General features: G+C 48.6%; 1 protein-coding gene across 2 annotated transcripts; it reads right to left on the bottom strand.

The window, feature by feature from the left end:
- Window positions 1-474: 474 nt before the first annotated feature.
- On the bottom strand, window positions 475-21,950 carry CD300A (CD300a molecule). 2 transcript variants are annotated; one of them, XM_053567699.1, is made up of 7 exons: window positions 21,549-21,950; window positions 10,107-10,436; window positions 9,251-9,404; window positions 6,626-6,777; window positions 3,784-3,821; window positions 3,271-3,378; window positions 475-1,725 (listed from the first exon to the last, which is right to left on the bottom strand). In XM_053567699.1, exons 1-7 carry the CDS (start codon window positions 21,586-21,588, stop codon window positions 1,591-1,593), a joined length of 957 nt encoding a protein of 318 aa, XP_053423674.1. In that variant the 5' UTR covers window positions 21,589-21,950; the 3' UTR covers window positions 475-1,590. The 2 variants fall into 2 exon arrangements, with proteins under 2 accessions (XP_053423674.1, XP_053423675.1); XM_053567700.1 differs by having other exon boundaries at window positions 6,626-6,720.
- Between the last annotated feature and the right edge of the window lie 3,186 nt (window positions 21,951-25,136).

Genomic DNA, 25,136 nt, shown 5'->3' with positions numbered 1-25,136 from the left:
AGGACCAGTGTCCAGGCCTCTCTGACTGGTTTGGGCCAAGGCCCCAGGGCAGAGCTGAAGGTACCCACAGGCCCTGCTGCTGACACCCAGCAACACCCCTTCCTCAAAGTGGGGGCCTCGCTGTGGACCAGGGTGTGTGTGTGTGCATGTGTGTGCACACCCATGTGTTTCCCTTCTGCATCTCAGGACGTAACAAAAGAGAAAAAGTACCTGTGGTGACTCACATGCATGTGCGAATAACTAAAAATCTGAAGATGACACCACAGCAGTGTCTCTCCGCCTGCTGGAGGCCACTTATTTGAAGAATCTTCTGAAAGTGCTGGGAGGCCCACACCCCAGAGAAAACTGCCCAGAGGCACAGTGCAATTGTAAGAGCAGTGATCAAAACCCCTTGACTTAAGTGGAATGCTCGCTTGTTTTCAATTGTATTTACTGAAAACAGAAAGTCAAAGATGTTAAGTGTTTTTTTTTTTTTTTTATTAAATCATAGCTGTGTACATTCATGCAATCATGGGGTACAAAAGATGTTAAGTGTTAAAAGAAAATTACCAAAGTGACTTCCCAGCCACAGCGTGGTGAGTGTGGTTTTAAAGCCACGGCTGGCTGCTGCAGACTCAGAACAGCCTGGGAAACTACCCTGTTTCCCCGAAAATAAGACATCCTCCAAAAATAAGACCTACTTAAAGGAAGGATAAGACGTCCCCTGAAAATAAGACCTAGTGCATCTTTGGGAGCACACCTTAAAATAAGACACTGTCTTATTTTCGGGGAAACAGGGTATATGCATCAAATTTGAAATCTCCCCACAAGAAAACCCTCCACTGTGGAGAGACGTGTCTATGACCATCCTCTCACACTCAGTGAGGACACCTGTCACGCTGTCCCCAACACACTGCATCCTGGAAGGCTCTCTGCACTCACTGGGGATGAAAGCTAGGAGCTTTCTTTAATGCAAGATCACAGACACACACCAGGCGTTGTTTAAATAGCTTTTCTCTTCTCCCTCAATAAGATATTTGAAACTTAATTTATACCCCTTACATTAAAAAAATAAACCTATCTCAGAGTCCCTAGCAGCTTGCTGCCAGCTCCAGAGCCATGTACAAGTCTCTCATCTCTCTGGGCCTCTGTTTCCTTGTCTGCGAGATGAGAGGGTTGGGTCTTTAGTGCTCCTGTGTCCCCTGCGCGAGGTCATACGCCCTCCTTTGCATTCTGTTGGTTCTTCTCGCCAGTTCTTTCAGAGCCCAAGCAGCGCCAGCTGTTCTTATGGGGCTGTGATTCACAAAGCTATTGGCAGGTGCCAGCCTATGTGAGCCTTGTCTTTTTCTGGAGCCACACGGGACTGGATGGAGGATATGCCTCCTCCACACAAAGAGCCTGGATTAAAGAGCACGAAGAGGAGAGAGGAGACTGTCCCCTAGAAGCCCTGCCCCTGCCTGCCCTCAGTGAAGTCAGCCCGGCTGACAGCACAAGAGTGACAGCTGCCTGCCGCCACTATCGAGGACAGAAGGCTGAGGGGGACATGGGTGAGGGCTACAGGAGCCATCCCTGGGAGTCCTGGGGGCCAAGGAGAGCTCGGTGTGAAGCTGACTAAGACCTTGGCTTCTTTATCACGCTGTACTCCGGCCCCACATCCCGGGGCCTCTGGACAGACATCCCGTTGGCTGTAGCATCCTGCTGGTCAAACACCACCAAGGAATAGTGAGGCTCCTCCATGGGGGCACCCTGCAGAGAAGGAGACCTGAGGCTCAGGGAGAGGTGGAGACGAACCCCAGCTCAGAGTTGGGGAGGGGGAACGCAGAAGGGACCCTGTGGAGGCTTCTTTGCAGGGGCCCCAGCTCCACCCCACCCCTAGGCCTAGCCTCTTGCTCTCCCAAGGACTGGGCTCCACCAGGCTGTCCACTCCCCAGCCCCCCACCCCGACAGCACCAAGTCCCCAGGCAGCAGAGGCAGGAGGATCCCTGGTATCCTCAGGGCTGCCTCAGCCTGGTCCATTCTCCAAAGTACAGAATGAGGCCCCAAGATGGGTAGTGTTGGCTGGACTCCTTGAGATGCCTCTGTGTTTCTCTTAATGAAATGTCCTGGCGATGACGCAGCCAGGGGTCCCTTTGTGAGGACTCAGCAGCATCTGCAGAGGAGCCCTGGTGCTCTTGGTAGAGCCACGGGGTACCACATTGGCCCTGTGCCTCTGGTTAACTTGTGCTTTGGGGACCAGTCCTGACTCACACCTGGGGGCTGAAAGAAGAGTAAGACCGTGCCCCTAATCCACTGGGGGAACAGGAGTCACCAAGCGAGAAAAATCAAGGCTGCTGCTGTCCTGCCCAGGCCTGTGCAGCTGTGTGGACATAAGCCCGTGCCATGTGAGGAGGGAGGCAGGTTAGACCATCACGGGGACCAGATGAGGGAGCAACCAGACTGTGCTAGCTGCTCAGAGGCCCTGGCTGGGAGTGAAACCAGGACTCTGAGCCCCAGACCACCTCACCCTCACGCAGACAGATGGCAGCAGATTGAGCAGGGAGTGTGGCCCTTGGGGGACCTGGAAGTGATGGGGCTGGATCCCCTATTCCACTGCACAGTGTGGGAACAGTGGCCTGGGGGGAGGTGCTAGGCTGCATATATCCCAGGAGGCCTGGCCACTTTTCCTGGGCAGACCAGACACAGTGTCACCTGCCATTCTGACACTGGCCATCCATGCATCACTCAGCACATCTGAGAAAGGCTCAGTTGGCTCTCAGGCCTGGGGGAGCCTTGGAGGCCTCCCTGGACATCTCCCTGCCTATTGCTTAAATCCCTCCCCAAACTCTCCAACATGCGGTTCCCAGCATCAGTTAGGGGACCAACCACTAGCAGGTGGGTCACCACCAGGGAGGCAGCTAGTTCCACTGCTCCAATTTAAGGTGGCTGTGCTTAAGAGTTGGTCCACAGCAGGTCGTGAACACAAACCTGAAAAGCAGAGTTGCTACTGAAGAGATGATGAGACAAAAAAACCCCAAAAAACCCAGAAATCACAGGCATACAACATGAAGTAGGCGCTTAATAAATGCTGTACTTTGTTGACTGTTGGAGCCATAGATCTTCCACACCTGTACCCTCAGCCACAGTAACACCGAGCCCTTCTGAGGTCCTCTGCTCTGACAAAAATCTACACTTGCCCATCTTCCCAGTGGCCTTGTCATGGAGAGGCACAAGGCCACCAAGCTGGTCCCTCCCCCTCTACCCCCTGCATAGCCCAGGGCTCTCATGCTCACTACTGCAGGCTCTTGTGCTTACCACGGTGCTGTATTCCACTTCCATCTGCTTCGGTGGTGTCTGCTCTTCCCGCAGGGGCCACGCCAGCAGCTCCAGATTCACGTAGTGTTCCTCACTCTGCTCGGCAGCCTGGGGTGGGCGGGAGGTGCTGGGCAGGTGTCCACAGAGCTCCATAGAGCCCCATAGCCTCTGAGCCTCCTGTCTGCATGTATCCCCCTCCCTCCACGTTCTGGATGCCCAGCCTCGACTTTCCTGCCCTGCTTCCATGCCACTGAGGCCCCCATCTGCTCTGGGCAGCATTTAAATGCTCCCAGGTCAATCTAGCTGGAAAGACCCTCCCTTATTTCACCATTCCACCCCCTGTGACCAGATATCCCAGGCATTGTTCCTCCTGCTCTGGACGAGCCCCTTATTCCATCCATCCACCATTCATCCATCACCCCCTTGGCCAATGAGACTGTCCATCTCCCTAACACCCCTCTGTTCCCTACCCATGCAGCCACCTGACCCGCCTCTGGCTGTCGTTTTCCTTACCTGCCTGGGGCCCTGGGACAGCTCCAAATGCTCACCAGCTGGAGACAAGAGGAGAGCAAGAAGGTGGAACCCCAGACCAAGGGTGGGGACAGGAGCCCTAGGATCCATTTGCAAATAGGGCTTTTCTCAGGGACCTCAGCCCTGGGAACCTACCCCTTTGGGTTTGAAGCATGGTAGTAGCTTAAGGGCTGTTAAGCAAATGAATTAGTGAATGAGTGAGTGGATAAAGGAATGCATTAATGAATGGGTGAAAGATCCCAGCTGGAGGAGAGGGGCCCAAACAAAGCTAGCTCTCAGGATTTCCACTTCAAAAAACGTTCCCAGGTGGGAGAAGACTGAGGGGGAAGAATGTCACCAAAGGGACCTGCGTGTGCAGGGACCTAAAGGCACATCAGACTGGTGTGAGGCCACTGGGCCTCTGCTCTGACCCCTACTCCTAGGGTCTGACCTCCCAGGCAGCTCATCAGAGGGAAGGCAGCCTGTCAGCCTCATGGGACCACAGCTCAGGCTTACACAGCCTCTGGCTTCTGGCATCTGCTCGGTGGGGATCCTGCTTTGATCACAGCTTTGGGTCCCTTGACCCTTTTAACCTGGAGGCAGGACCAGGTGGGCAGTGGGTAATGTATACACAGCCAGATGTCCTGGTCTAGGTCCACAGCCAGGCAACTCCAGAGCCTATTTCCCCGATGCCACAGGGAAAACCACCATCCGCCCTTAGGGAGCCCCCAGAGTCAAAGGGGAGCAGCCCACAGTTGGGGGCACAATACCATGTGTCTGCTGAGCCATCAGCTGACTCAGAACACACAACCAGGTGCTCTGGGTGTGAAGCATTCTGCTTCCGGATGCTGTGTGCAGGCTCCATGCCACCCTCTGTCCCCTCCCCCCGGGGACAGATGTTCTAATGGGAAGGTGAAATAGAGCTGGTGGGACTCGACAGCAATTCATTGCCTGGGAAGGAAGGTGGCAGTGAGATTTGGGGGCAGCCAGCCACATGGAAAGCTCCCTGAAGGCAGCACTCAGTTTGTCCTGGTCACACTGGTGTCCCCAAGGTTCCAGCATAGCTCTGGCACATAGTGGGGGCTCAGGATAGCTTTGTGTATGAAGGAATGAATGACAAGAGTGGCTTGGGGAGTGGGTGTGATAAGGCAGGCAGGTGGCAGGCTGAGGGGCAGCCCCAGCCCCTGTGAGGAGAGGTGCTCCTGCGGGGATTGGGGGGAGAGGCAGGGTCAGGGTGCCAGCACAAAAACCATCCTCCTGTCACTGAGGACCATTTAAAGTATAATCCGCACACACATTTGATAGCAGAGGAAATGTTTACTACTAAGAGGATATAGTTTTAAAAAAGAATTCATAATTGAAGTAAATTCATTAAGAAATCTTAAGTGCATAGATAAAGAAAAAAGTCTGGAATGACATACGCCAGAGGCCAGTGGGTGGGGAATTCATTTCCTTTTTAGTGTTTTACTCATTTTTCAAATTTTCTACAACAATCATAAGTCTTTTTTTTTTTTTATGGAGAGGAGGCTCTCGAGGAGCGAGAGCCTTTCTAGGTGAAAGAGCAGCAGGCTGGGAAGGTCCCCACGTGGCCAGTGACGTCCTTGTGGGTCTGTATCTTAGGGGAAGGTTACCAGAAAAGGACGCAGTGGAGCAGATGGGAACAAGGAAGTGGTTTCCTTTCCATGTGCCCTGCACAGATGCACTGAGGCTGGGGCCCTGGGGGAGGGCATGGGGGACAGTGTGGAGCAGTGTCCCCCTCCATACCCCCCAGCTTGTCCTTTATCTTCCCACCTCCATCTCATGGCAGCCTGAAAGGCTTCAGCAGATGCAGGTTCCCCTGAGAATCCTTGGCTCAATTGGAAGCAAGAGCTCTTGGGACAGGGAGGAAACTTAAGGCTCACACTTCATCTCCGGCAGATCCTTCCTGGGGGTGACTGTGGCCTCCAGCCAGTAACAAGAAGGCCCCTCCTCCATGGGTTGCTCTGTTCTTTCACTTAATTCAATTTGCTTCTCAGTGATTTGTTGAGCACCTGCTGAGTGCCAGAGTCTAGGTTCTCTCCTTTAATCTGTGCTCACTCAGAGGAGGGCAGCTGGACCAGTGAATGCCCAGAGCTCCCTGGGATGCCCAGCATGGCTGGAGATATTAAATAATACATTAATTTGACAAATATTGATGGAGAGCCTTCTCAAGTCATGGTCCCTGACCTGAAGGAGCACACGGGCTGGTGGAAAGGAAGGCAAGGAAGCAGGAGGTGACGATCTGGTTCCAAAAGGGTCATGACAGCACAGGCACAGGGGTTACAAGCAAGAGGGCCCAAGCCACTCTGTGGGGACAGGGAAAATGTCCCAGAGGAAATGAAGAACATCTGAGGGCAGCCTTTGGATTCCAGCAGGATGAGCCAAAGAGGGAGGGCAGGGGACACTGCAGGCACCCAGAGCAAACCCAGGAGAGACTGAGGTTGTGGCTCTTGCCAGAGTACAAAGTGAAGTAAGAAGCTGCCTTCCGGGCCATGAGACAGGGTGAGAGAGGAGGGCTGGGCCAGATCATGGTGGGGTGGGGACTGACTATCCCACAGAGGCCTTTGGAGGGTGTGGCAGGCCATGCATGGGCTTTAGACAGAAGAGGGCCACTGCTTCACAGGGACTCAATGCCCGGGCCCCTCAGTGGGAATGCCTCGTTCTGGGGAGCCACCTCCCACAGTCTGTAACCACCACACCTGGGGACACTGCCTCCCAGATACGTGGTTGGAGGATAAGCACTCGATGTCCATTCTGAGGACCTAGGGCCCGGCCTTTTGGAGGAGAGAGGCTGTGGTCGGGTGGAGAGGCTCAGGGAGCTACTCACCTCTGACTGGCTTCTGAAACTTCCTCCGTAACATCAGCGAGGTCCCCACCAACAGGAGCAGTAAAATCACCAAGAAGGAGAGCAGCAGGGCAAGCCTAGGGGGAGGCGGGAGGTGCAGGGTGGAGGCAGGTGTGCAGGGGACCTTGCCTTCCCTGAATTTTTAAAGAGACAGTTAAGGTCAGACTTTTTAAAGGGAGACAGTATAAGGCCTCCTTTCAACACACCACACTTACACATCTCCCAGCCTTCCCCGCATATTTGCATGCAATATACTTAAGAATCTTCTGGAGAATTCTTTATTCATATACAAACAAATATGAATGTACATTATTTCCCTCGTTTTTTTTTGCACAAAGGAGGCATAGTATAAACACTAGTCTGGGTTTACTTAACAATACAACTTAGAGATCTTTCCTGCTCACTCTACAGAGGAGCCCCTCATTCTTTCCCATAGCTACATACTATCAATTACATGGATAGATGGTGATTTACTTAGCTCTTCCCTCTGAAACAGTATTTTACCCCCAAACCCCAATCTTTTGCAATTGCAAACATTGCTGCAATAAATTGCCTCACAGCTTCACCATTTCCCACTTGGACAAGCAGCTGCAGGTCAGCTGTGACACGACACAGCCAGGCTTCAGGCCCCCTAAAACCCGAACACTTTTACACTGTTGGTGGGATCGCAAACTAATACAGCCCTTTAAGAAAGAAGCATTCTCAAAGAGCTCAAAGTAGACCTTCCACTTGATCCTGCAATCCCATTATTAGACATCTACCCATAAGAAAAAAAATCATTTTAACATAAGGACATTTGCCCTAGAATGTTTATCACAGCTCAATTCACAATCACCAAGATGTGGAAATAACACAAGAGCCCATCAGCCCGTGAATAGATTAATAAACTGTGGTATATGCACGGAATACTATGCAGCTATAAAAAAGAGGGAGACTTTACATCTTTTATATTAACCTGAATGGAGGTGAAAAACATTCTCCTTAGTAAAGTATCACAAGAATGGAAAAGCAATCATGCAATGTACTCAATACTAATATGAAACCATTAGATGAACAACTACACACCCGCAGTAGAGAAAAACACAATTCGATCCAAGCTGGGGGAGAGAGAGGAGGGGATTCTGTAGGCTACAGAATGGGCACAGCTACAACTTGCACTTTACCTAACAAATGCAAACAATGTAACCTAATCATTTGTACCCATATATTAATCTAAAACCAGAACAAAACAGATTTGCCAGCCACGTATATCCACGGGGTCAACTTCTGGATTTGGCATATTTGGGGTCTGAATTTTGCCTTGTCTGATATTAAGAGTATGACTCTGGGTTGGCATAAGCCTCTGGAAGGGCTTCTGGAGTGTTGTATAGTAAAGACCCCAGTCAGCCTTTGTCCTGGTTTCCTGGGAGGAAGGCTCTAAATCCTTGGTATTTTCCAAATAATAGGAGTGTATTTGTTGTTCACGGATGACACTTGAATTTTGTTAAGAGATGAGATAACCATATGAGCTGGTTGCCTGAAAAACTAACCATGTAATTACAGGTTTGGGGCTCTGAGCTGGCCCCACCTCCAGGAGAAGGAGAGAGGATGGAGGCCGAGTCCATGGCGTGGGCAAAGATCAATCAATCTTGCCTATGTAATGAAACCCCACTAGACACCAAAGCTTGGAGGAGCTTCCTGGTTGGCAAACACACTGATGTCCTGGGGGGTGGAGCTCTGTGATTCCACTCCGAGAGGGCATGGAAGCTGTTGGGGACCCTCCCCTCAAGTCTCACTTGATGTGTCTCTTCATTGGCTGGTCCTGGTCTATATCCTTCAGGATAAAATTGTCACTATAGGGATGATGCTTTCTGGAGTCCTAAACCTAGCAAATTATTGACCCAAAGGCATCTGGGAACCCCCAAATTTGTAGCCAGTTGGTCAGAACTGCGGTGGCCTGGGGATCCCTGAAGCCTGGCTAACATCTGAAGGAGGGTGGTCTTGCGGAGGTTGGGACCCTTAACCTGTGGTGTCTGTGCTGTCTTCAGGTCAGTAGCACCAGGACTGTATTGCCATGCCCCAGTTGGTGTGAGAAGGGGGACCTGTGAATCCCAGAAATGGTTCATAACTGCATGCATTTATCGGCGACCCCTCCCCCTCAGAAGGGAGAACACAAGCCTTTGTATTGGAAGCCCAGCCCTGCCTCTCATAGCGCCCTGACTAGGCAGGTTGCTTAACCTCTCTGAGCCTCAGTTTCCTCATCTGTAAAGTAAAGATGAGAACAGGGCCGGATTGCAGTGAGGGGCAAACAAGATGACTCATGTGAAGATTAAGCACATGCCTGGTAGGATATCACCAGCTCTCACTAACTGCCACTTTCCATCCACCCATCGCCCCCAACTTCTCCCTGACCTGAGGCTTTTCTCAAACATGAGGGCATGTCCAGCGTGGCCACAGCAATCCATACCAGGATGTGCAGGCTTTGGCTTCCAACCTGGACCTGGGGCAAAGGGAGCCTGAGAGCCCAGCAAGAGTGTGACTCTCATCTCCCACTGGAGCACAAGGCTAGGTACCCTCCTCTGGGCTCCTTCTGAGGACACGGCCCACCTGCATGTCTCAGAACCTTACCATGGGCCTGGGCTCTGCCTGGAGTCTTCCTGGATGGTTGCGCTGTGGGTGGCACTCACTGCACACAGGGTGGTGGACAGCACAGCTGGGTCTTCAGTTGTGACTGTTGAGGTTTGGGCTGTGGTGATCCTTGTCGGCATCACTGGCATTGATGCTGGTGGCAAAACCACAGATCAGACCCAGTGATCTCCCCTCAGACTCTCCCCCTGAATGCTAATGCCTTTATGATTTGAATAACTCAAAATGCTTACTCAGGAAGGAGGCTGGATGGAGGACTCTGGACCAAAGTCGCTCCAGGACTCTCTCCACCCAAGTGAGCATTTTCAAACAGGACACAGGTACCACCCTTGATAGCTCTGATTCCATCCTGCTGTGAGGTCAGGGCATTCCTGAAACCCCTAAGTCCCCTCCCTTTGCCTAGTCTTGTCCCCTCCTGCCATAGCCACATACTACAGAGAAGCCAGTCTAAACCACACATCTGACTATCCTCGGTTAAGTTCCCAGCAGGCAGCCCCTTTACCACGGGCCCTGCCCGCCCCTCTGCTCAGCCCCACCCTTACCATGTGGCTCACTGTTTCCTGTGGGGTCAAGCCACAGACACTGTCCTCTCCCTTGCATGCTCTGCTCTCTTGGCCTCCCCACCTCACCCAGGAGCACCTTCCATCTGCCAACGCTGGGCAGAGATGCCAGCTGCTCTGGGCACCTCCCTGTCTCTCTCTCTCTCTCTCTCTCTCTCTCTCTCTCTCTCACACACACACACACACACACACACACAGTCTGCTCCATGTCTCTGATCTGACTATTCCAACCTGAGCCTCTGCAGGCACCCCTGGTGCTGACTGTGGGAGGGGCTCACCTGGGGACACGAACACCTCAACTTTGAAGTTAGGATCAAAATATCTGGGTACATTGATACCAAACAGGTATGTGCCTGTATCCGTCACTGTGAGGTTCTCCATGGTCACTGTGAAGGTCAGGTTTGCAGGGTTGTCCCTGATGAACACTCGGCTTCTCCCCAATTCTCTCTTTGATATTTGTGTCTCCACGATCTTGTCACATGATACAAGCCTTTCTCTGCACCAGTACTTCTGTGCATCCCTGTACTCGTCTTCATACTGACACTGCACAGTCAGGGAGCCCCCGACGGTGCCCGTCATGGTGGGAGGGCAGCTCAGAGAGCAGCAGCCTGAAAAACAGAAGCCCGAGTCTGGCTCAACCCCAGGTGGGGCTGGCTTAGGGGCACCCTCCTGGGAGTATCATCTCCTCCAGAGGTTCCCCCACTCTGCATCAGCTGCCCCGGCCCAGAGCCCCCCCATTCCTTCATTTTCCATCACCCTTCTGGCCATCACATCTTGGGCATCTCCCCTCTCTCTGCTATCCCTGAAGTTTTTGTTGTTTTTGTTTTTGAGACAGAATCTCATGCTGTCTCCCTGGATAGAGTGCCGTAGCATCAAAGCTCTCAGCAACCTCAAACTCTGGGCTCAAGTGATCCTCTAGCCTCAGCCTCCTGAGTAACTGGGACTACAGGCATCTGCCACCATGCCTAGCTAGTTTTTTCTATTTTAGTAGAGATGGGGGTCTGTCTCTTGTTCAGGCTGGTCTCAAACTCCTGAACTCAGGCAATTCACCCTCTTTGGCCTCCCAGATTACTGGGATTAAGGGCATGAGCCAGCTCGCTCAACTTGACCCCTTAGGTTTTGATTACAGCAACCCCTTCCTTTAAACCCCAATATCACCCCTCTCACCAGTCAGGGCCCTCCTGCTTCCAAACCTATGAGGACCATAAGAACTCACCCCTAAGTACCTGCTCTCCCAGGAGGGCCACCTGGTCCTGGGCATCTCAGGACAGGGAGGAACAGCTCACATACTGCCCTGGCCAGCACTAGGGCTGCCAAACCATTTGACAGACAAGAATGATAAGAAGGCCGGGTGCTCCTGATACAGCATGTGGGTCAAAATGGATTCACAAACACAGAAGGCTCTCCAATGACAGCCTTCATTTTGTGCTGTGTCTTTCCTTAATTTGCCCAGCCTTTGTAGACTTAATTTTCTTATAATTTTTTTTATTGTTAAATCATAGCTGTGTACATTAGTGCAATCAAGGGGTACAATGTGCTGGTTTCATATACAATCTGAAATATTCTCATCAAACTGTTCAACGTAGCCTTCATGGCATTTTCTTAGTTATTGTATGTAGACATTTGTATTCTGCCTTTACTAAGTTTTGCCTGTACCCACTCTAAGATGCACCGTAGGTGTGGCCCCACCAATTACCCTCCCTGCACCCTAACCTCCCCCCTCCCTTCCCCTTCCTTGGCCCTTGCCCCATAGTCTTGTGCTATAGTTGGGTTATAGCCTTCATGTGAAAGCTATAATTTAGCTTCATAGTAGGGCTGAGTACATTGGATACTTTTTCTTCCATTCCTGAGATACTTTGCTAAGAAGAATATGTTCCAGCTCCATCCGTGTAAACATGAAAGAGGTAAAGTCTCCATCTTTATTTAAGGCTGCGTAATATTCCATGGTATACATGTACCACAATTTGCTAGTCCATTCATGGGTCGATGGGCACTTGGGCTTCTTCCATGACTTAGCAATTATGAATTGGGCTGTAATAAATATTCTGGTACAGATGTCTTTGTTATATTGTGATTTTTGGTCTTCTGGGTATAAACCTAGTAAAGGAATTATAGGATCAAATGGCAGGTCTATTTTTAGGTCTCTAAGTATTCTCCAAACATCCTTCCAGAAGGAAAGTATTAGTGTGCATTCCCACCAGCAGTGTAGAAGTGTGCCCTTTGCTCCACATCCACGTGAACATCTCTGGTTTTGGGATTTTGTTATGTGGGCTACTCATACTGGGGTTGGGTGATATCTCAAAATAGTTTTGATTTGAATTTCTCTAATGATTAAGGATGATGAGCTTTTTTTCATGTGTTTGTAGATCGTGCATCTGTCTTCTTTAGAGAAGTTTCTCTTCAAGTCCCTTGCCCACCCTAAGATGGGATCACTTGTTCTTTTCTTGCTAATACGTTTGAGTTCTCTGTGGATTCTGGTTATTAGACCTTTATCGGAGGTATAACCTGCAAATATTTTCTCCCATTCTGAGGGCTGTCTGCTTGCTTTACTCACTATGTTCTTGGCTGTGCAGAAGCTTTTTAGTTTGATCAGGTCCCAGTAGTGTATTTTTGATACTAGTTCAATTGCCTGTGAGTCCTCCTCATAAAACATTCACGCAGGCTGATTCCTTCAAGAGTTTTCCCTGCACTTTCTTCAAGTATTTTTATAGTTTCATGTCTTAAGTTTAAATCTTTTATCCAGTGAGAGTCTACCTTGGTTATTGGTGAAAGGTGTGGGTCCAGTTTCAATCTTCTACAGGTTGCCAGCCAGTTCACCCAGCACCATTTGTTAAATAGGGAATCTTTTCCCCACTGAATGTTTTTAATTGGCTTGTCAGAGATCAAATAATGGTAAGTAGCTGGATCCATCTCTTGGTTCTCTATTCTGTTCCAGACATCAACTTCTCTGCTTTTGTGCCACTACCATGCTGTTTTGATCACTATCGATTTTTACCAGTCTTAGGTCTGGTACCGTGATTCCTCCTGCTTTGTTTTTATTGCTCAGTAATGTTTTGGCTATTCGAGTTTTTTTCTGATTCTATATAGAACGAAGTATTATTTTTTTCAAGATCTTTAAAGTATGACAATGGAGCTTTAATAGGAATTGCATTAAAATTATATATTGCTTTGGGTAGTATAGACATTTTAACGATGTTGATTCTTCCCAGCCATGAGCATGGTATGTTTTTCCATTTGTTAACATCTTCAGCTATTTCTTTTCTTAAAGTTTCATAGTTCTATTTATAGAGATCTTTCACGTCCTTTGTTAGGTATACTCCCAGATATTTCATCTTCTTTGGCACTACTGTGAAAGGAATAGAGTCCTTGACTGTTTGTTCGGCTTGGTTATTGTTGGTATATATAAAGGCTACAGATCTATGGGTGTTGATTTTGTAGCCTGAGACATTGCTGTATTCCTTGATCACTTCTAAAAGTTTTGTAGTAGAATCTCTAATGTTTTCCAGATATACGATCACATCATCTGCAAAGAGTGAAAGTTTGATCTCTTCTGACCCTATATGGATACCCTTGATTGCCTTTTCTTCCCTAATTACAATGGCTAAAACTTCCATTACAATGTTAAAGAGCAATGGAGACAATGGGCAACCTTGCCTGGTTCCTGATCTAAGTGGAAATGATTTCAATTTAACTCCATTCAATACGATATTGGCTGTGGGTTTGCTGTAGATGGCCTCTATTAGTTTAAGAAATGTCCCTTCTATACCAATTTTCTTAAGTGCTCTGATCATGAAGCGATGTTGGATATTATCAAAAGCTTTTTCTGCATCAATTGAAAGAATCATATGGTCCTTATTTTTTAGTTTGTTTATGTGCTGAATTACATTTATAGATTTACATATATTGAACCAGCCTTGAGACCCTGGGATAAATCCCACTTGGTCATGGTGTATAATTTTTTTTGATGTGTTGTTGGATTTTGTTTGTTAGGATCTTACTGAGTATTTTAGTGTCAATATTCATTAGTGATATTGGTCTATAATTTTCTTTTCTTGTTGGGTCTTTCCCTGGTTTAGGGATCAAGGTGATGTTTGCTTCGTAGAATGTGTTGGGTAATATTCCTTCTTTTTCTATATTTTGGAAGAGGTTTAGTAATATAGATACTAGTTCTTCTTTAAAGGTTTGGTAGAATTCTGACGTAAAACCATCTGGTCCTGGGCTTTTCTTTTTAGAAATTTTAGAGAAACAGTCTCTAAAAGAAATTTTCTTTTTAGAGATTTTGTATAGTTGATGCTATTTCAGAACTTGATATAGGCCTGTTCAACATTTCCACTTCATTCTGGCTAAGTCTTGGTAGGTGGCATACTTCCAGGTATTGGTCAATTTCTTTCAGATTTTCATATTTTTGAGAGTAGAGTTTCTTGTAGTATTCGTTAAGGATTTTTTGAATTTTTGAGGGGTCTATTGTTATTTCATCGTTACCATTTCTGATTGATGAAATTAGAGATTTTACTCTTTTTTTCCTGGTTAGGTTGGCCAAAGGTTTATCTATTTTATTGATCTTTTCAAAAAACCAACTTTTGGATTTATTGATCTGTTGTATAATTCTTTTGTTTTCAATTTCATTTAATTCTGCTCTGATTTTGGTTATTTCTTTTCTTCTGCTAGGTTTGGGGTTGGAGTGTTCTTCCTTCTCCGGTTGCTTGAGATGTCCCAACAAGTTATTAACTTCCTCTCTTTCCGTTTTCTTGAGGAAGGCTTGCAGTGCTATAAATTTCCCTCTTAGGACTGCCTTTGCAGTATCCCAGAGATTCTGGTAATTCGTGTCTTGATTGTTGTTTTGTTCCAAAAAATTGGTGGTTTCCTTCTTAATCTCATCTATAACCCATCTATCTTTCAGCATAAGGTTGTTTAGCTTCCATGTTTTTGTATGGGTATGCAGGTTCCTGTTGTTATTGAGTTCAACTTTTATTCCATGATGGTCTGAGAACATGCAAGGAATAATTTCTATTTTTTTAAATTTGCTGGCCTAGGATGTGGTCGATTTTGGAGTATGTTCCGTGGGCTGATGAGAAGAATGTGTATTCAGTTTTGTTGGGATGAAATGTTCTGTAGACGTCTGTTAAGTCCAGATGTTGAATGGTTGAGTTTAAATCTAAAATTTCTTTGCTTAGCTTCTTTTTGGAGGATCTATCCAGCACTGCTAAAGGGGTATTAAAATCTCCAACTACTATGGAACTGGAGGAAATCAAGTTGCTCGTGTCTGTTAGAGTTTCTCTTATAAACTGAGATGCATTCTGGTTGGGTGCATAAATATTGATTATTGAGATCTCATCATACTGAGTATTACCTTTAACAAATATGAAGTGTCCATCCTTATCCTTCCTTATTTTGGTTGGTTTAAAGCCCATTGCATCTGCAAATAGGATATCAACGCCTGCTTTTTTCTGCTTTCCATTTGCCTGGAGTATAGATGACCATCCCTTCACCTTGAGTCTATATTTGTCTTTTAATGTAAGATGTGATTCTTATATGCAGCAGATATCTGGCTTGAGTTTTTGTATCCAGTCAGCCGACCTGTGCCTCTTTAGAGGACAATTTACACCATTCACATTAATTGAGAATATTGATAAGCCTTTCGAGAGTCCGGTGGACATTTTTAATCCTTTTGCCACTGTAGAAGTTGGAATTTGATTAACATTTTCTGGGTGGGTTTACTTTTGTGGTGGAGGTTTACGTTGGTCTTTATGGAGGATAGGTCTGAGTGTATCCTAGACAGCTGGTTTAGTTATGGCCAATTTCTTCAACATGTGAATGTCATTAAATTATTTAATTTCTCCATCATAAATGAAACTCAGTTTAGCTGAGTACAGGATCCTGGGTTGAAAGTTATTTTGTTTTAGGAGATTAAAAGTCGATGACCATCCTCTTCTAGCTTGAAAGGTTTCAGCAGAGATCTGCAGTTATTCTAATATTCTTGCCCTTGTAGGTGATGGTTTTCTTTTGTCTGGCTGCTTTCAGAATTTTCTCCTTCATATTAACTTTAGTGAAATTGATTATGATGTGTCTGGGGAATGTCTTATTTGGCTTGAGTCCTGCTGGAGTTCTGAAACTGTCTGCTATCTGAATTTCAGAATCTCTTGGCATGTCTGGAAAGTTCTCCTTCATAATCTCATGGAGAAGAGACTCTGTGCCTTGTGAAGCCACTTCGTCACTTTTGGGGATCCCTATAAGATGAATATTAGTTTTCTTCGAATTATCCCAGAGCTCTCTGAGAGAGTGATCTGTTTTTGCCTGCCATTTCTCTTCCTCTTTGAGAGTTTGGGAGCATTCGAAAGTTTTGCCTTCAATGTCAGAAATCCTTTCTTTTGCTTGCTCCATTCTGTTACTGAGGGATTCTACTGTGTTTCTCAGATCTTTGAGGGCTGCAACTTCTTGTCTCAATGTGTCAAAATCTTTGGTCATTTGGTCTTTGAATTCGTTGAATTCTTGAGATATCTTTTGGGTTACTGCTTGGAATTCTAATTTGATCTTATTTGCTATCCAGATTCTGAATTCGATTTCTGACATCTTAGCTATTTGTTTGTGCATGGGCTCTTGTGCTGTGTTTGCCCCATTGATCTTGGGAGAGTTGATCTACACTGATTATTCATATTGCCAGAGTTTTTCTGTTGATTTCATCTCATGATTGTTTTTCACCGTTGCTTCTGGCCGTCCTCAGAGTTGGGAAGGTGTCTCTCCAAGATTAGACCCCAGCGGGATCACTCTATTGTTGCTGGATCTTTGTAGGGAGTGACCCTGTGTAGTTCCTTTGGGGCTGCCCCAGCCAGGGAGTTCTGGTTGTGGAAGAAGCTCTGGAGTGTGACACACCCAGATCCAGCAACAGGGCGGGAGGTGGTACGCATGGTTTTGGGAGTGCCTGGCGCCCAGTGACTTTGGCACAAAGAGCCCAAGACTCCAGCAGTCTCTGGCCAGGAGAAGGGCTCTGCGCAGAGGCAGGGAGGGCTCCGGAGGGTACGCAGCTACCAGTGTCCCTGGCCAGATGAGCAGGCTGGTGTGAAGGCAGGGAGGGTACAGGAGGGAGGATGCAGGGTTGTGCGGCTCTGGCAGTTCCTGGTCAGGGCATGCGGAGGCCCGGTGGGCGCGGGTTGTGGGTTGAGGTTTGTGGCGCAGATTTTATGGAGGTCCAGGTGGTGCCAAGCCCAGGAGTTTGAGGTTACTATGAGCTATGATGCCATGGCACTCTACGCAGGGCAAGAGCCTGAGGCTCCAGTGTGCCAAAACTGGTCTCACTCTGCCCCTGGGAGTTAAGGGTGTAAGGCAGCTCAGTCCCCACCTTTAGGCTGCTCAGTCACTAGATTACTAGCTCCCCCCACCCCATCCTTGCTCTGTGACCATTAGGGCAGAGCTTGCCAGGGCAATTCTCTCACAATGGCTCCCTGCGGCCCACAGCTGAATACTATTAGCTCCATCCGGCTCAGTGGCTTAGTCTGGGGCCCTAGACAATGCCCAAAGTTCTCCGGACTCCTGCTCAAGCTCTCCCCAAGGCAGTTCAACTGAGTGCCAAGTCCAAAAACACTGAAACAGTTCACAGGTAAGGCCTTTCCAGTTTGCAGTCTCACTGCTACTTGTACTTATGGTTGCTGGCGGGATTAGGTTGATCGAACACACACAACCACTTGCCAGTTTTCCACTGTTTTTGTCCTCCTCTTGGGGTCCAGAAGTCCCTTGCTGATTGCCTGTATCCTCAAAGGCAGATCCCACCAGCCAGAGATGCCTGGAGTCTTATCTCCCCAGACTCACCATGCCCAGCTGCAGGGAAGCTGTTACTCGGCCACCATCTTGCTCCACCTCTCTCCTTAATTTTCAATAAAGCTGGTTTTTTTTTTTTTTTTAGAGATGGGGTCTTGCTGTGTTGTCCAGGGTGGTCTCAAACTCCTGGTCTCAAGCCATCCTCCTGCCTTGACTTCCCAAAGTGCCAAGATTATAGGCATAAGCCACTATGATTGGCCAAGAAGCTTATTTTTTATTTCCAAGATTTGTGTAATTCTGTGATCAGGCCCCACATTGGTGGGGGATGATGGTGCATTGGGGTGGGGAGGGCTTGCTCTCTTTTCTTAGGGTTAGAATTCTTGAATTTTACTTACCTTTTCAGATTGTTAAATCCCCTCACTTGAGACTTTGGGACCACTCAAATGCAAGCCCTAGGAGGGGAGGGGTCTCCTTCTTACACCTTGAGTGTCTCCAGGTGCCTGCACATAGTAGGCCCTCAATAAATTATTCAGGGTGAACCTGTTCCCCACACCACCAGCTCTATCCACTTAGCCCACAGCTGCCCAAAGATGACCACAAGTTCCTTGGCCCCTCTCCCAGGGGCCTACCAGAGCCTCCTCTCCTGACTTGGATGTGCAAGTCCCTTGCAGAGAAGGCCTTTTTAAGCTGTCACAGGTGGGACATTTACTGAGATGCTCAGGCGCAACTGTTACGTTGAAGCAGAACAGGTTTCAGAGGAATGTGGGTTTAAGTCTAGGCTCCATTATGTGCCAGCTGTGTGTTCTGGGACAAGTTACTTAACCTCTCCAAGCTTCAGATGCCTCATCTGTAAAGTGGTGATAATTGTCCCTACCCTTCAACATGGCAGTTGAAGGCATTGAATGGGATGATAGGTATAGAACCCTAAGCAAATAACATTAGGTTGAATTGCACGTAATTGCTGATATTCAACTTTTTGACTGAGACAACAGGATTTCATATGACTTGATCTCATAAAGATACATAACCCCTTGACTCATGTGTAAGTAAGAAATGATAAGAGGAAATAACCACAGATGCAGACAGAATGAAAAGATTAAAGATGGGCGCTTTACAGAAAGTCTTTGCTAATAATTGTGCAAACTTGGATGAATGTGTGATTCTCTAAACAAAAGCAAATCACTAAAATCGACACATATTAAGGGCTTAATAAATAAATGTCAGCCCCCAGCCCTCCTTCACCCAAGTCTGTTCCTGCTCCCTGTCCTGACTCTATTCAGTGTCTCTCCTTGGCTGAGAATTGTGCTCTTTTTTGCCTGGTCTTGGTGCCTCTCCTGATCTGGGTGATCCTCACACCTGCCCACAGCACCCAATCCTGCGTCCTCTTCCTCTCCAGTGTCTGACTTCCTTTAGGACTCGGTTTCTCTCTCCTGATTTACTTCTCCCCTCTGAAATCTTGGGTGAAAATCATCACCCAGTCTCCTAAGAGCTCTGCCCCACCTGTGAAGGTGTCATTATTATTCAGAGATTGAAAAGTATCAAAAAACTTTCAGTGTCACTCCTCCACTTGCCTGGAGCATACACACTTCCTTACCACACTCCCAGCTGGCCTCTCTGTGCTTTCTCTCCTAATCTTTATCATCACCCTAGCCCTCTAAGCAAGAGACTGCCCTGGGTCCAGGGTCCTTCCTGTGTCCAGAACCCCTCTACCAGGACGTGCCTCTGTCATCTTAGTGCTGCCCTTAATCAAAGTCTAGTCCCACTAAATCCCAGATAAATGAGTGAACCATCCAGTCGAGGAAGCCAGGAGGGGAAGACACAGACGCACTCAGCACAGAAAAAAACACATTAATCTTTCAGAAAAATCCATAGGCATTAGTGAATGAGAAAACAGGAAAACAATGAAATTGGCCTATACACTGAAAAACTGATTTTTCTTTTGGGAGGGGTGAACAATATAATAGACCAGGGGGTAGCCAGATCAAGAAAAAAGAAGATGTAGGTATACAATTTAAAAGAAAAATAAGCAGGTTAATTAGTTAATTTACAAGTCTTTACAAATCCGTCTGTAAACCTGGATGAAGCTGATGATTTTCTGGTAAAATATAAGTTACTAATGTAGACAAAGAATAGATTTTTTCAAAAAATAGACTAATAATATTGAGTGTTACCAAGAAATCCTTTCCTTTCCAGAACAGGAAGAGAAGCAAAACCCAGTTTCACAAGTTACTTCTCTCAAATCTTCAAGGAATCCCTATTTTATTTAAATATTTGCAAAGAACATAGAAAAGGGAAATCTTTCTAATTATTTTCATAAAGCCAGCAGAATACAGCAAGACTAAAATCTGGCAGATCTCTTAATATAATTCACCTCCTTAATAGCTGAAAGGAGGAAAAAAGTAATCATCTTAATGGATAACGTGAAAGCGTCTGACGGCTGTTGCCATTGTTTTTAAAAATGCTTCATAAACAGACATCAGTGGACACATTCTTCATACCAAATGTGACAACTGTGACAGACTGGCCACCTTCCCGTGAGTCATGGATGAGTCAGGGATGACCACTACCTCCTTGCCCACTGGGCATCCCTCTGGTAGTACCAGCCAAATGAGTCAATGAGAGAAAGAAAAACAGATGTCAGAAAGAAACTGAAAACGTTCAACGCAGGCAGATCCTTGAAAACAAGAGAACTCCGCAGGCTGGGCACAGTGGCTCACACCTATAATCCCAGCACTCTGGGAGGCCGAGGTGGGAGGAGCTCCTGAGCTCTTCAGTTTGAGACCAGCTTGAGCCAGAGCAAGACCTTGACTCTAAAAAATAGCCAGGCGTTGTGGTGGGTGCCTGTAGTCCTAGCTACTCGGGAGGCTGAGACAAGAGAATTGCTTGAGCCCAAGAGTCTGAGGTTGCTGGGAGCTACCACTCCATGGCACTCTACTGGGAAGGGTGTGTGTGTGCGTGTGTGTGTGTGTGTGTGTGTGACAAAGTGAGACTCTATGTTAAAAAAGAAAAATACAGGGCGGCGCCTGTGGCTCAAGGGGTAGGGCGCCGGTCCCATATGCCGGAGGTGGGTGGGTTCAAACCCAGCCCCGGCCAAAAAAAGAAAAATACACAAGAACTCTGAGAATCAGCTGGAATATGCTGGTAGTGAAAGGTGACCCATTTCCAAATTAACACACAAACGATGATAGCTTTCCCATAGACAATTAGCTAGCAAGTAGAATTGAAGAAAACCTCCAATCTATAAGAAAAGCAACCAAAAAGATGTCCAATCTCCTAGGACAAGAAGACGGCACAGGACCTGGTGAGGGAGAATTACACTCCTGGGGGCACAGACGGTGAATCCATGAGAGGAAGCCGTGTCCGCCAGGGAACGTCTCCCCTCACCGAGAGTCTCCCCCACCCTCCCTGCTCCCTGCTGCCTTCCCTCTTTTCTCTGTCCCATCTCCCTTCTGTGGAAACTGCTCCCTGGTCCCCAGGCCCCACCAGCCACATCTGCCTTCTGATCCCTCCCTTCTCAGGCCCCAGCCCCTGGGCTGCCCTGGCTGGTCTCTGTCCTGAGACAAACAGCCTGCTCTTCCCCAGTCCTTACCCACCCTGCACCCTGCACCTAGTGGCCAGGATGACCCCCACCCCGCCCATTTCACCCCTGGTGGCTCAGCAGATGTCACTCTCTTCTCACTCTGACACATTCCGCTCTTGCCCTCCTTCCTATAATAATTCACCCAAAAACTGCCCACAAAGCCCTTCCTCTGTGCCCACCCTTTGCTCCACACCCCACTGTGGCTGGTCCAAGGTCACGTGCATGCAGAGTGGGAGAGACCCTTGCCCCTTCCCCTCCCAGGGATGCTGTCCTCTGTCTATCCATCCTCCATAGTGGGTAGAGAGCATCCCATTCTGCCTTCTACACAGAGCCCAGGCTTGGGTGACACCCCCTGCAGCTCCCTCCTCCTGGGCAGATAGCTCCTCACCTGAGACCCAGAGAAGCAGCAGAGCTGGGGGCAGCCACATGGTCCCGTCTCCAGCAGAGACACCACCTGCAACACTGCCGGGGCCCCAGATGGACCTGAGGCCTCAGCCCCCTGAGTTCAGGCCTTCAGGGCTTCCACTTCTGCTTTTCTTTGTGCCATGTTGCTTCCTCGTTCAGCTTCCCTTGGTTCTATTCCTAGAGCTGGTCAAAAAACAGAGGAAGCCGGGGCAGGTCTGGCTGAGCTGCTCTGAGAACTCAGCAGCACCCTAGTTAACCTGCATTGAGTTGGCACATTCCATGGCCATTTCCAGTGATGATAGCTGACCCCTCAGCTCACAGGCCTGCTACCAGCCCACCCATCTGCATGTCCAGGACTGCAGGGCCAGGTTGCCTTCTGGTCGGAGGCTCAATAACATCCCCGCCCCCCCTTGTTTCTTTGTGGTCAGGAAGAGCAAAGCTGCAGGGAGGAGCAAGCTGAGCCTGCTCCTCCCGCCCTGGGTGCACCCACAATGTGGCCATCTCAGAGAGCCCCTCCCGTGAGCCTCCAGCTCCAGGCTTGAACCCCCAACTTGGTACAGTGGCCCCAGAGACCCCAAAAGGTTTCCTTGGAAATATGTTCTCTACTTGGCCTGAAGGTCCTCAGGCTAGGTACAGAGCAGGGACCTGGACAACCTGCAGGGCCCCCTTTCCTCTCTGGTCCACATGGAGGTCACACACATCTACCTGTGATCAGTGCCACTAGTTTGCAAAGAATGGCCATGTGAGCACAGGAAACTCTGACCTTCGTGTGTAATGTGCCACTTGGGCGCCTGCAGTCACCAAACCCAGAGCGTCCACCACAGGGAGCCCTGTACTAGCTACAGGGTCCCAAGAAGTCCCTTCCCTGCGGCTCCTTTCAAGATTTGCACATTCCCTCCTTCCTTCTGGTCACACGAGCGAGCGCCTTGCTCAGGAGAGTGCTAGGGAGCCAGGCAGACTCACCAGACCTGCTCCTGGGAGATTCCAGGTCAGGGCCCAGTAGACACTGCAGGAGTTCCTATGACAATGCTGTCATAGATTGACTAAAGCTCACTGACATCTAAGACACTTTGGATCTTGACAGCGTTGAGCTGAACGTGAAAATGTAGGAGAGGTGTTTGGTGGTTTATGTGGCCCGATCATGGTCAAGCTTCCCAGATGTTATCTTTTAATTCAACCATGATCCAAGAGGCTTGGCTGCGGTCTCGAATGTCCTGGCCAGCGGTGAAGCAGGAGGTTAGGTCCTGGTGCTGCTCATCCACTTACCACCGAGTGACCTTGAGTGGAACCTGTTGCTTCTGTGAGACGTCAGTAGTAACAGCCCATGTGTGGGAACCGTATAACGATTATACAAATATTCATATGTGAGGTGTCGCTCGGTGCCTCAGGCCCAGGCTTTCCCCCTGGACACAGCTTGACCTCTGATGAGAGGCATTAGGAAAACTTGATTCAGCAGGAGGACAAGTGCACTAACATGACCTGTGGGAAGTGAGTCTCCTTGGGAACAAAGAGAAACACCTGAGCTGCCGAGAAAGGGAAGGGGTCGGGGACTTGGTCCCTGCCACACCCATCCTACTTGCCCTACCCTGTCCACAAACCGGAAGGAAACCAAATAACTTGAAATGAGCACATGACATCAGAGAACTAAGGAAGTGGCATGTTTCTGCTTCCGGACAGCCACCACCAGACATGATGCCGGGAAAGGCTGAGCCCCTACAGCAGCCTGAAACCTGTGACCTGGTGTGGAGACTCTCCCCAGGGCACAGCATATACTCAGAGGCCACGGGGGTGTTGGTGGCGATGTAGGGAGGGGGCTTCCTGTGCAGACTTACAGCAGCAGCATCAGGGTCGGAGAACCATGGAGTCCTCGGAAAAGATGAGCTGTGGGACCACCCAGAAGTACAGTCTCAGAGCCACCCTCCCGCTAGGGCAGTTGGTGGCTCCCCATCCACTCTGCCTCTCCCTCTCCCAAGCTCAAAGCCAGCCCCAGGGGGGGCCTTGACCCATGGGTGCTGCTCAAGTGTGGCCCAGAGGCTGAGCACCAGCTGAGAAGCAGGAGGCTGTGTGGTCCTCAGTGGGAAGTCCCTACTACTGCCAGGAGCTTTTGCTGTGGTTGGTGAGCAAACGCATACAACCCAGAGACTGCCTGGGTCCCAGCCTCCCGCTCCCATCTCTGGAGAAGCTTCCCCAGCAGGTCCCACAACAGGTCCCACAGCCCTGGTCCCCACAACAGGTCCCCCTAGATGGTCGCACTGCCTCGTAATCTGTTCACTTGTTTGGGCCAGGGTGTGCCATAGTCAAGACAGAGAGGAAGAGGAAGGTACAGACAGGTGTGTGGCCATCATTGCCAGAAGCCTGGGAGCCCTCAGTGTCCCCCCCAGCTTCCCGCCCACAGAGCAACTGCCCCACGCAGACCCTCTCCACCATCACAAGCACCTGGGCCTAGAGATAATTTCTCCACCATGGGGAGGGGAGCCAGGCTGAGGCAGCCTGCGTCCTTAAGATTTGTGCCCTTCACCTAAGTTCAGCTGTACCTCAACCAAAAATAGAGCCGAGCGGAGGCAGGTGGTCTGCACGCCTGGAAGCAGAAGGATCTGAGTCCCCAGCTCACCCCCCGGGGTGCACAGAAATGGTGATGGTGAGAGGGCAGCCTTGGCCCTCATGGCCCTCCTGTGTCTCTGCTGAATCCTATGTAGTTGCCAGGGATCCTTCCATGGAGCAGGGGCAGGGGTGGGAGGCAGGTGAGGACCACTTGGCTCCAGGAAGCCCCCTTGACTGTGACAATGGAAACACAGCTGGAAGGTCAGAGCCCTGAGCTGCACGGGGGTGCCACTCTGTGAAACCAGAACACAGCAGTGGCACTGCCCTGGCTCTGGGAGAGGAGCTGGGAAGCCTAAAATGAAATCAGAGTCGTGAATGTGCCTGTGCAACCTTTAAGGATTTTTAAGATGTTCGTTAGGTGGAGTGAAATGGCTCATGCCTTTAATCCCAGCACTCTGGGAGGCTGAGGTGGGAGGAGCCCTGAGCTGAAGAGTTCAAGACCAGCCTGAGCAAGTGTGAGAGCCCTGTATCTACTAAACACAGAAAAACTAGCCAAGCATGGTGTTGGCCCCTGCAGTTTCAGCTACTCAGTAAGCTGAAGTAAGAGGATTGCTTAAGCCCAGGAGTTTGAGGTTGCAGTGAGCTGTGATGATGTCACTGTACCTTAGCCCAGATGACAGAGTGAGACGCTGTTTCAAAAAGAAAAAAAGAAAATATTTGGGAGTATACCTAACAAAGGACATGAAAGTCTCTATAAAGAGAACTATGAAACTTTAAGAAAAGAAATAGCTGAAGATGTTAACAAATGGAAAAACATACCATGCTCATGGCTGGGAAGAATCAACATTGTTAAAATGTCTATACTACCCAAAGCAATATATAATTTTAATGCAATTCCTATTAAAGCTCCATTGTCATATTTTAAAGACCTTGAAAAAATTATACTTTGTTTTATATGGAATCAGAAAAAACCTCGAATAGCCAAAACATTACTCAGCAATAAAAACAAAACAGGAGGAATCACGCTGCC

The sequence above is a fragment of the Nycticebus coucang genome, chromosome 18, assembly GCF_027406575.1.
Source record: "Nycticebus coucang isolate mNycCou1 chromosome 18, mNycCou1.pri, whole genome shotgun sequence".
Lineage (NCBI taxonomy): Eukaryota > Metazoa > Chordata > Mammalia > Primates > Lorisidae > Nycticebus > Nycticebus coucang.
Note: the sequence above shows the minus strand (reverse complement) of the source record. Positions and strands in the feature narration are given on the sequence as shown.

What these genes read in the sequence shown, in the direction of transcription:
- CD300A (XM_053567699.1), bottom strand. Translation starts at nt 21,588, where the DNA reads ATGTGGCTGCCCCCAGCTCTGCTGCTTCTCTGGGTCTCAG. An exon ending in AGGCAGAGCCCAGGCCCATG is followed by an intron (nt 6,778 to 9,250) that starts GTAAGGTTCTGA and finishes TTAAAAATTCAG; the next exon opens with GGAAGGCAAGGTCCCCTGCA. An exon ending in AAGTGGAATACAGCACCGTG is followed by an intron (nt 1,726 to 3,270) that starts GTAAGCACAAGA and finishes CCTTCTCTGCAG; the next exon opens with GGTGCCCCCATGGAGGAGCC.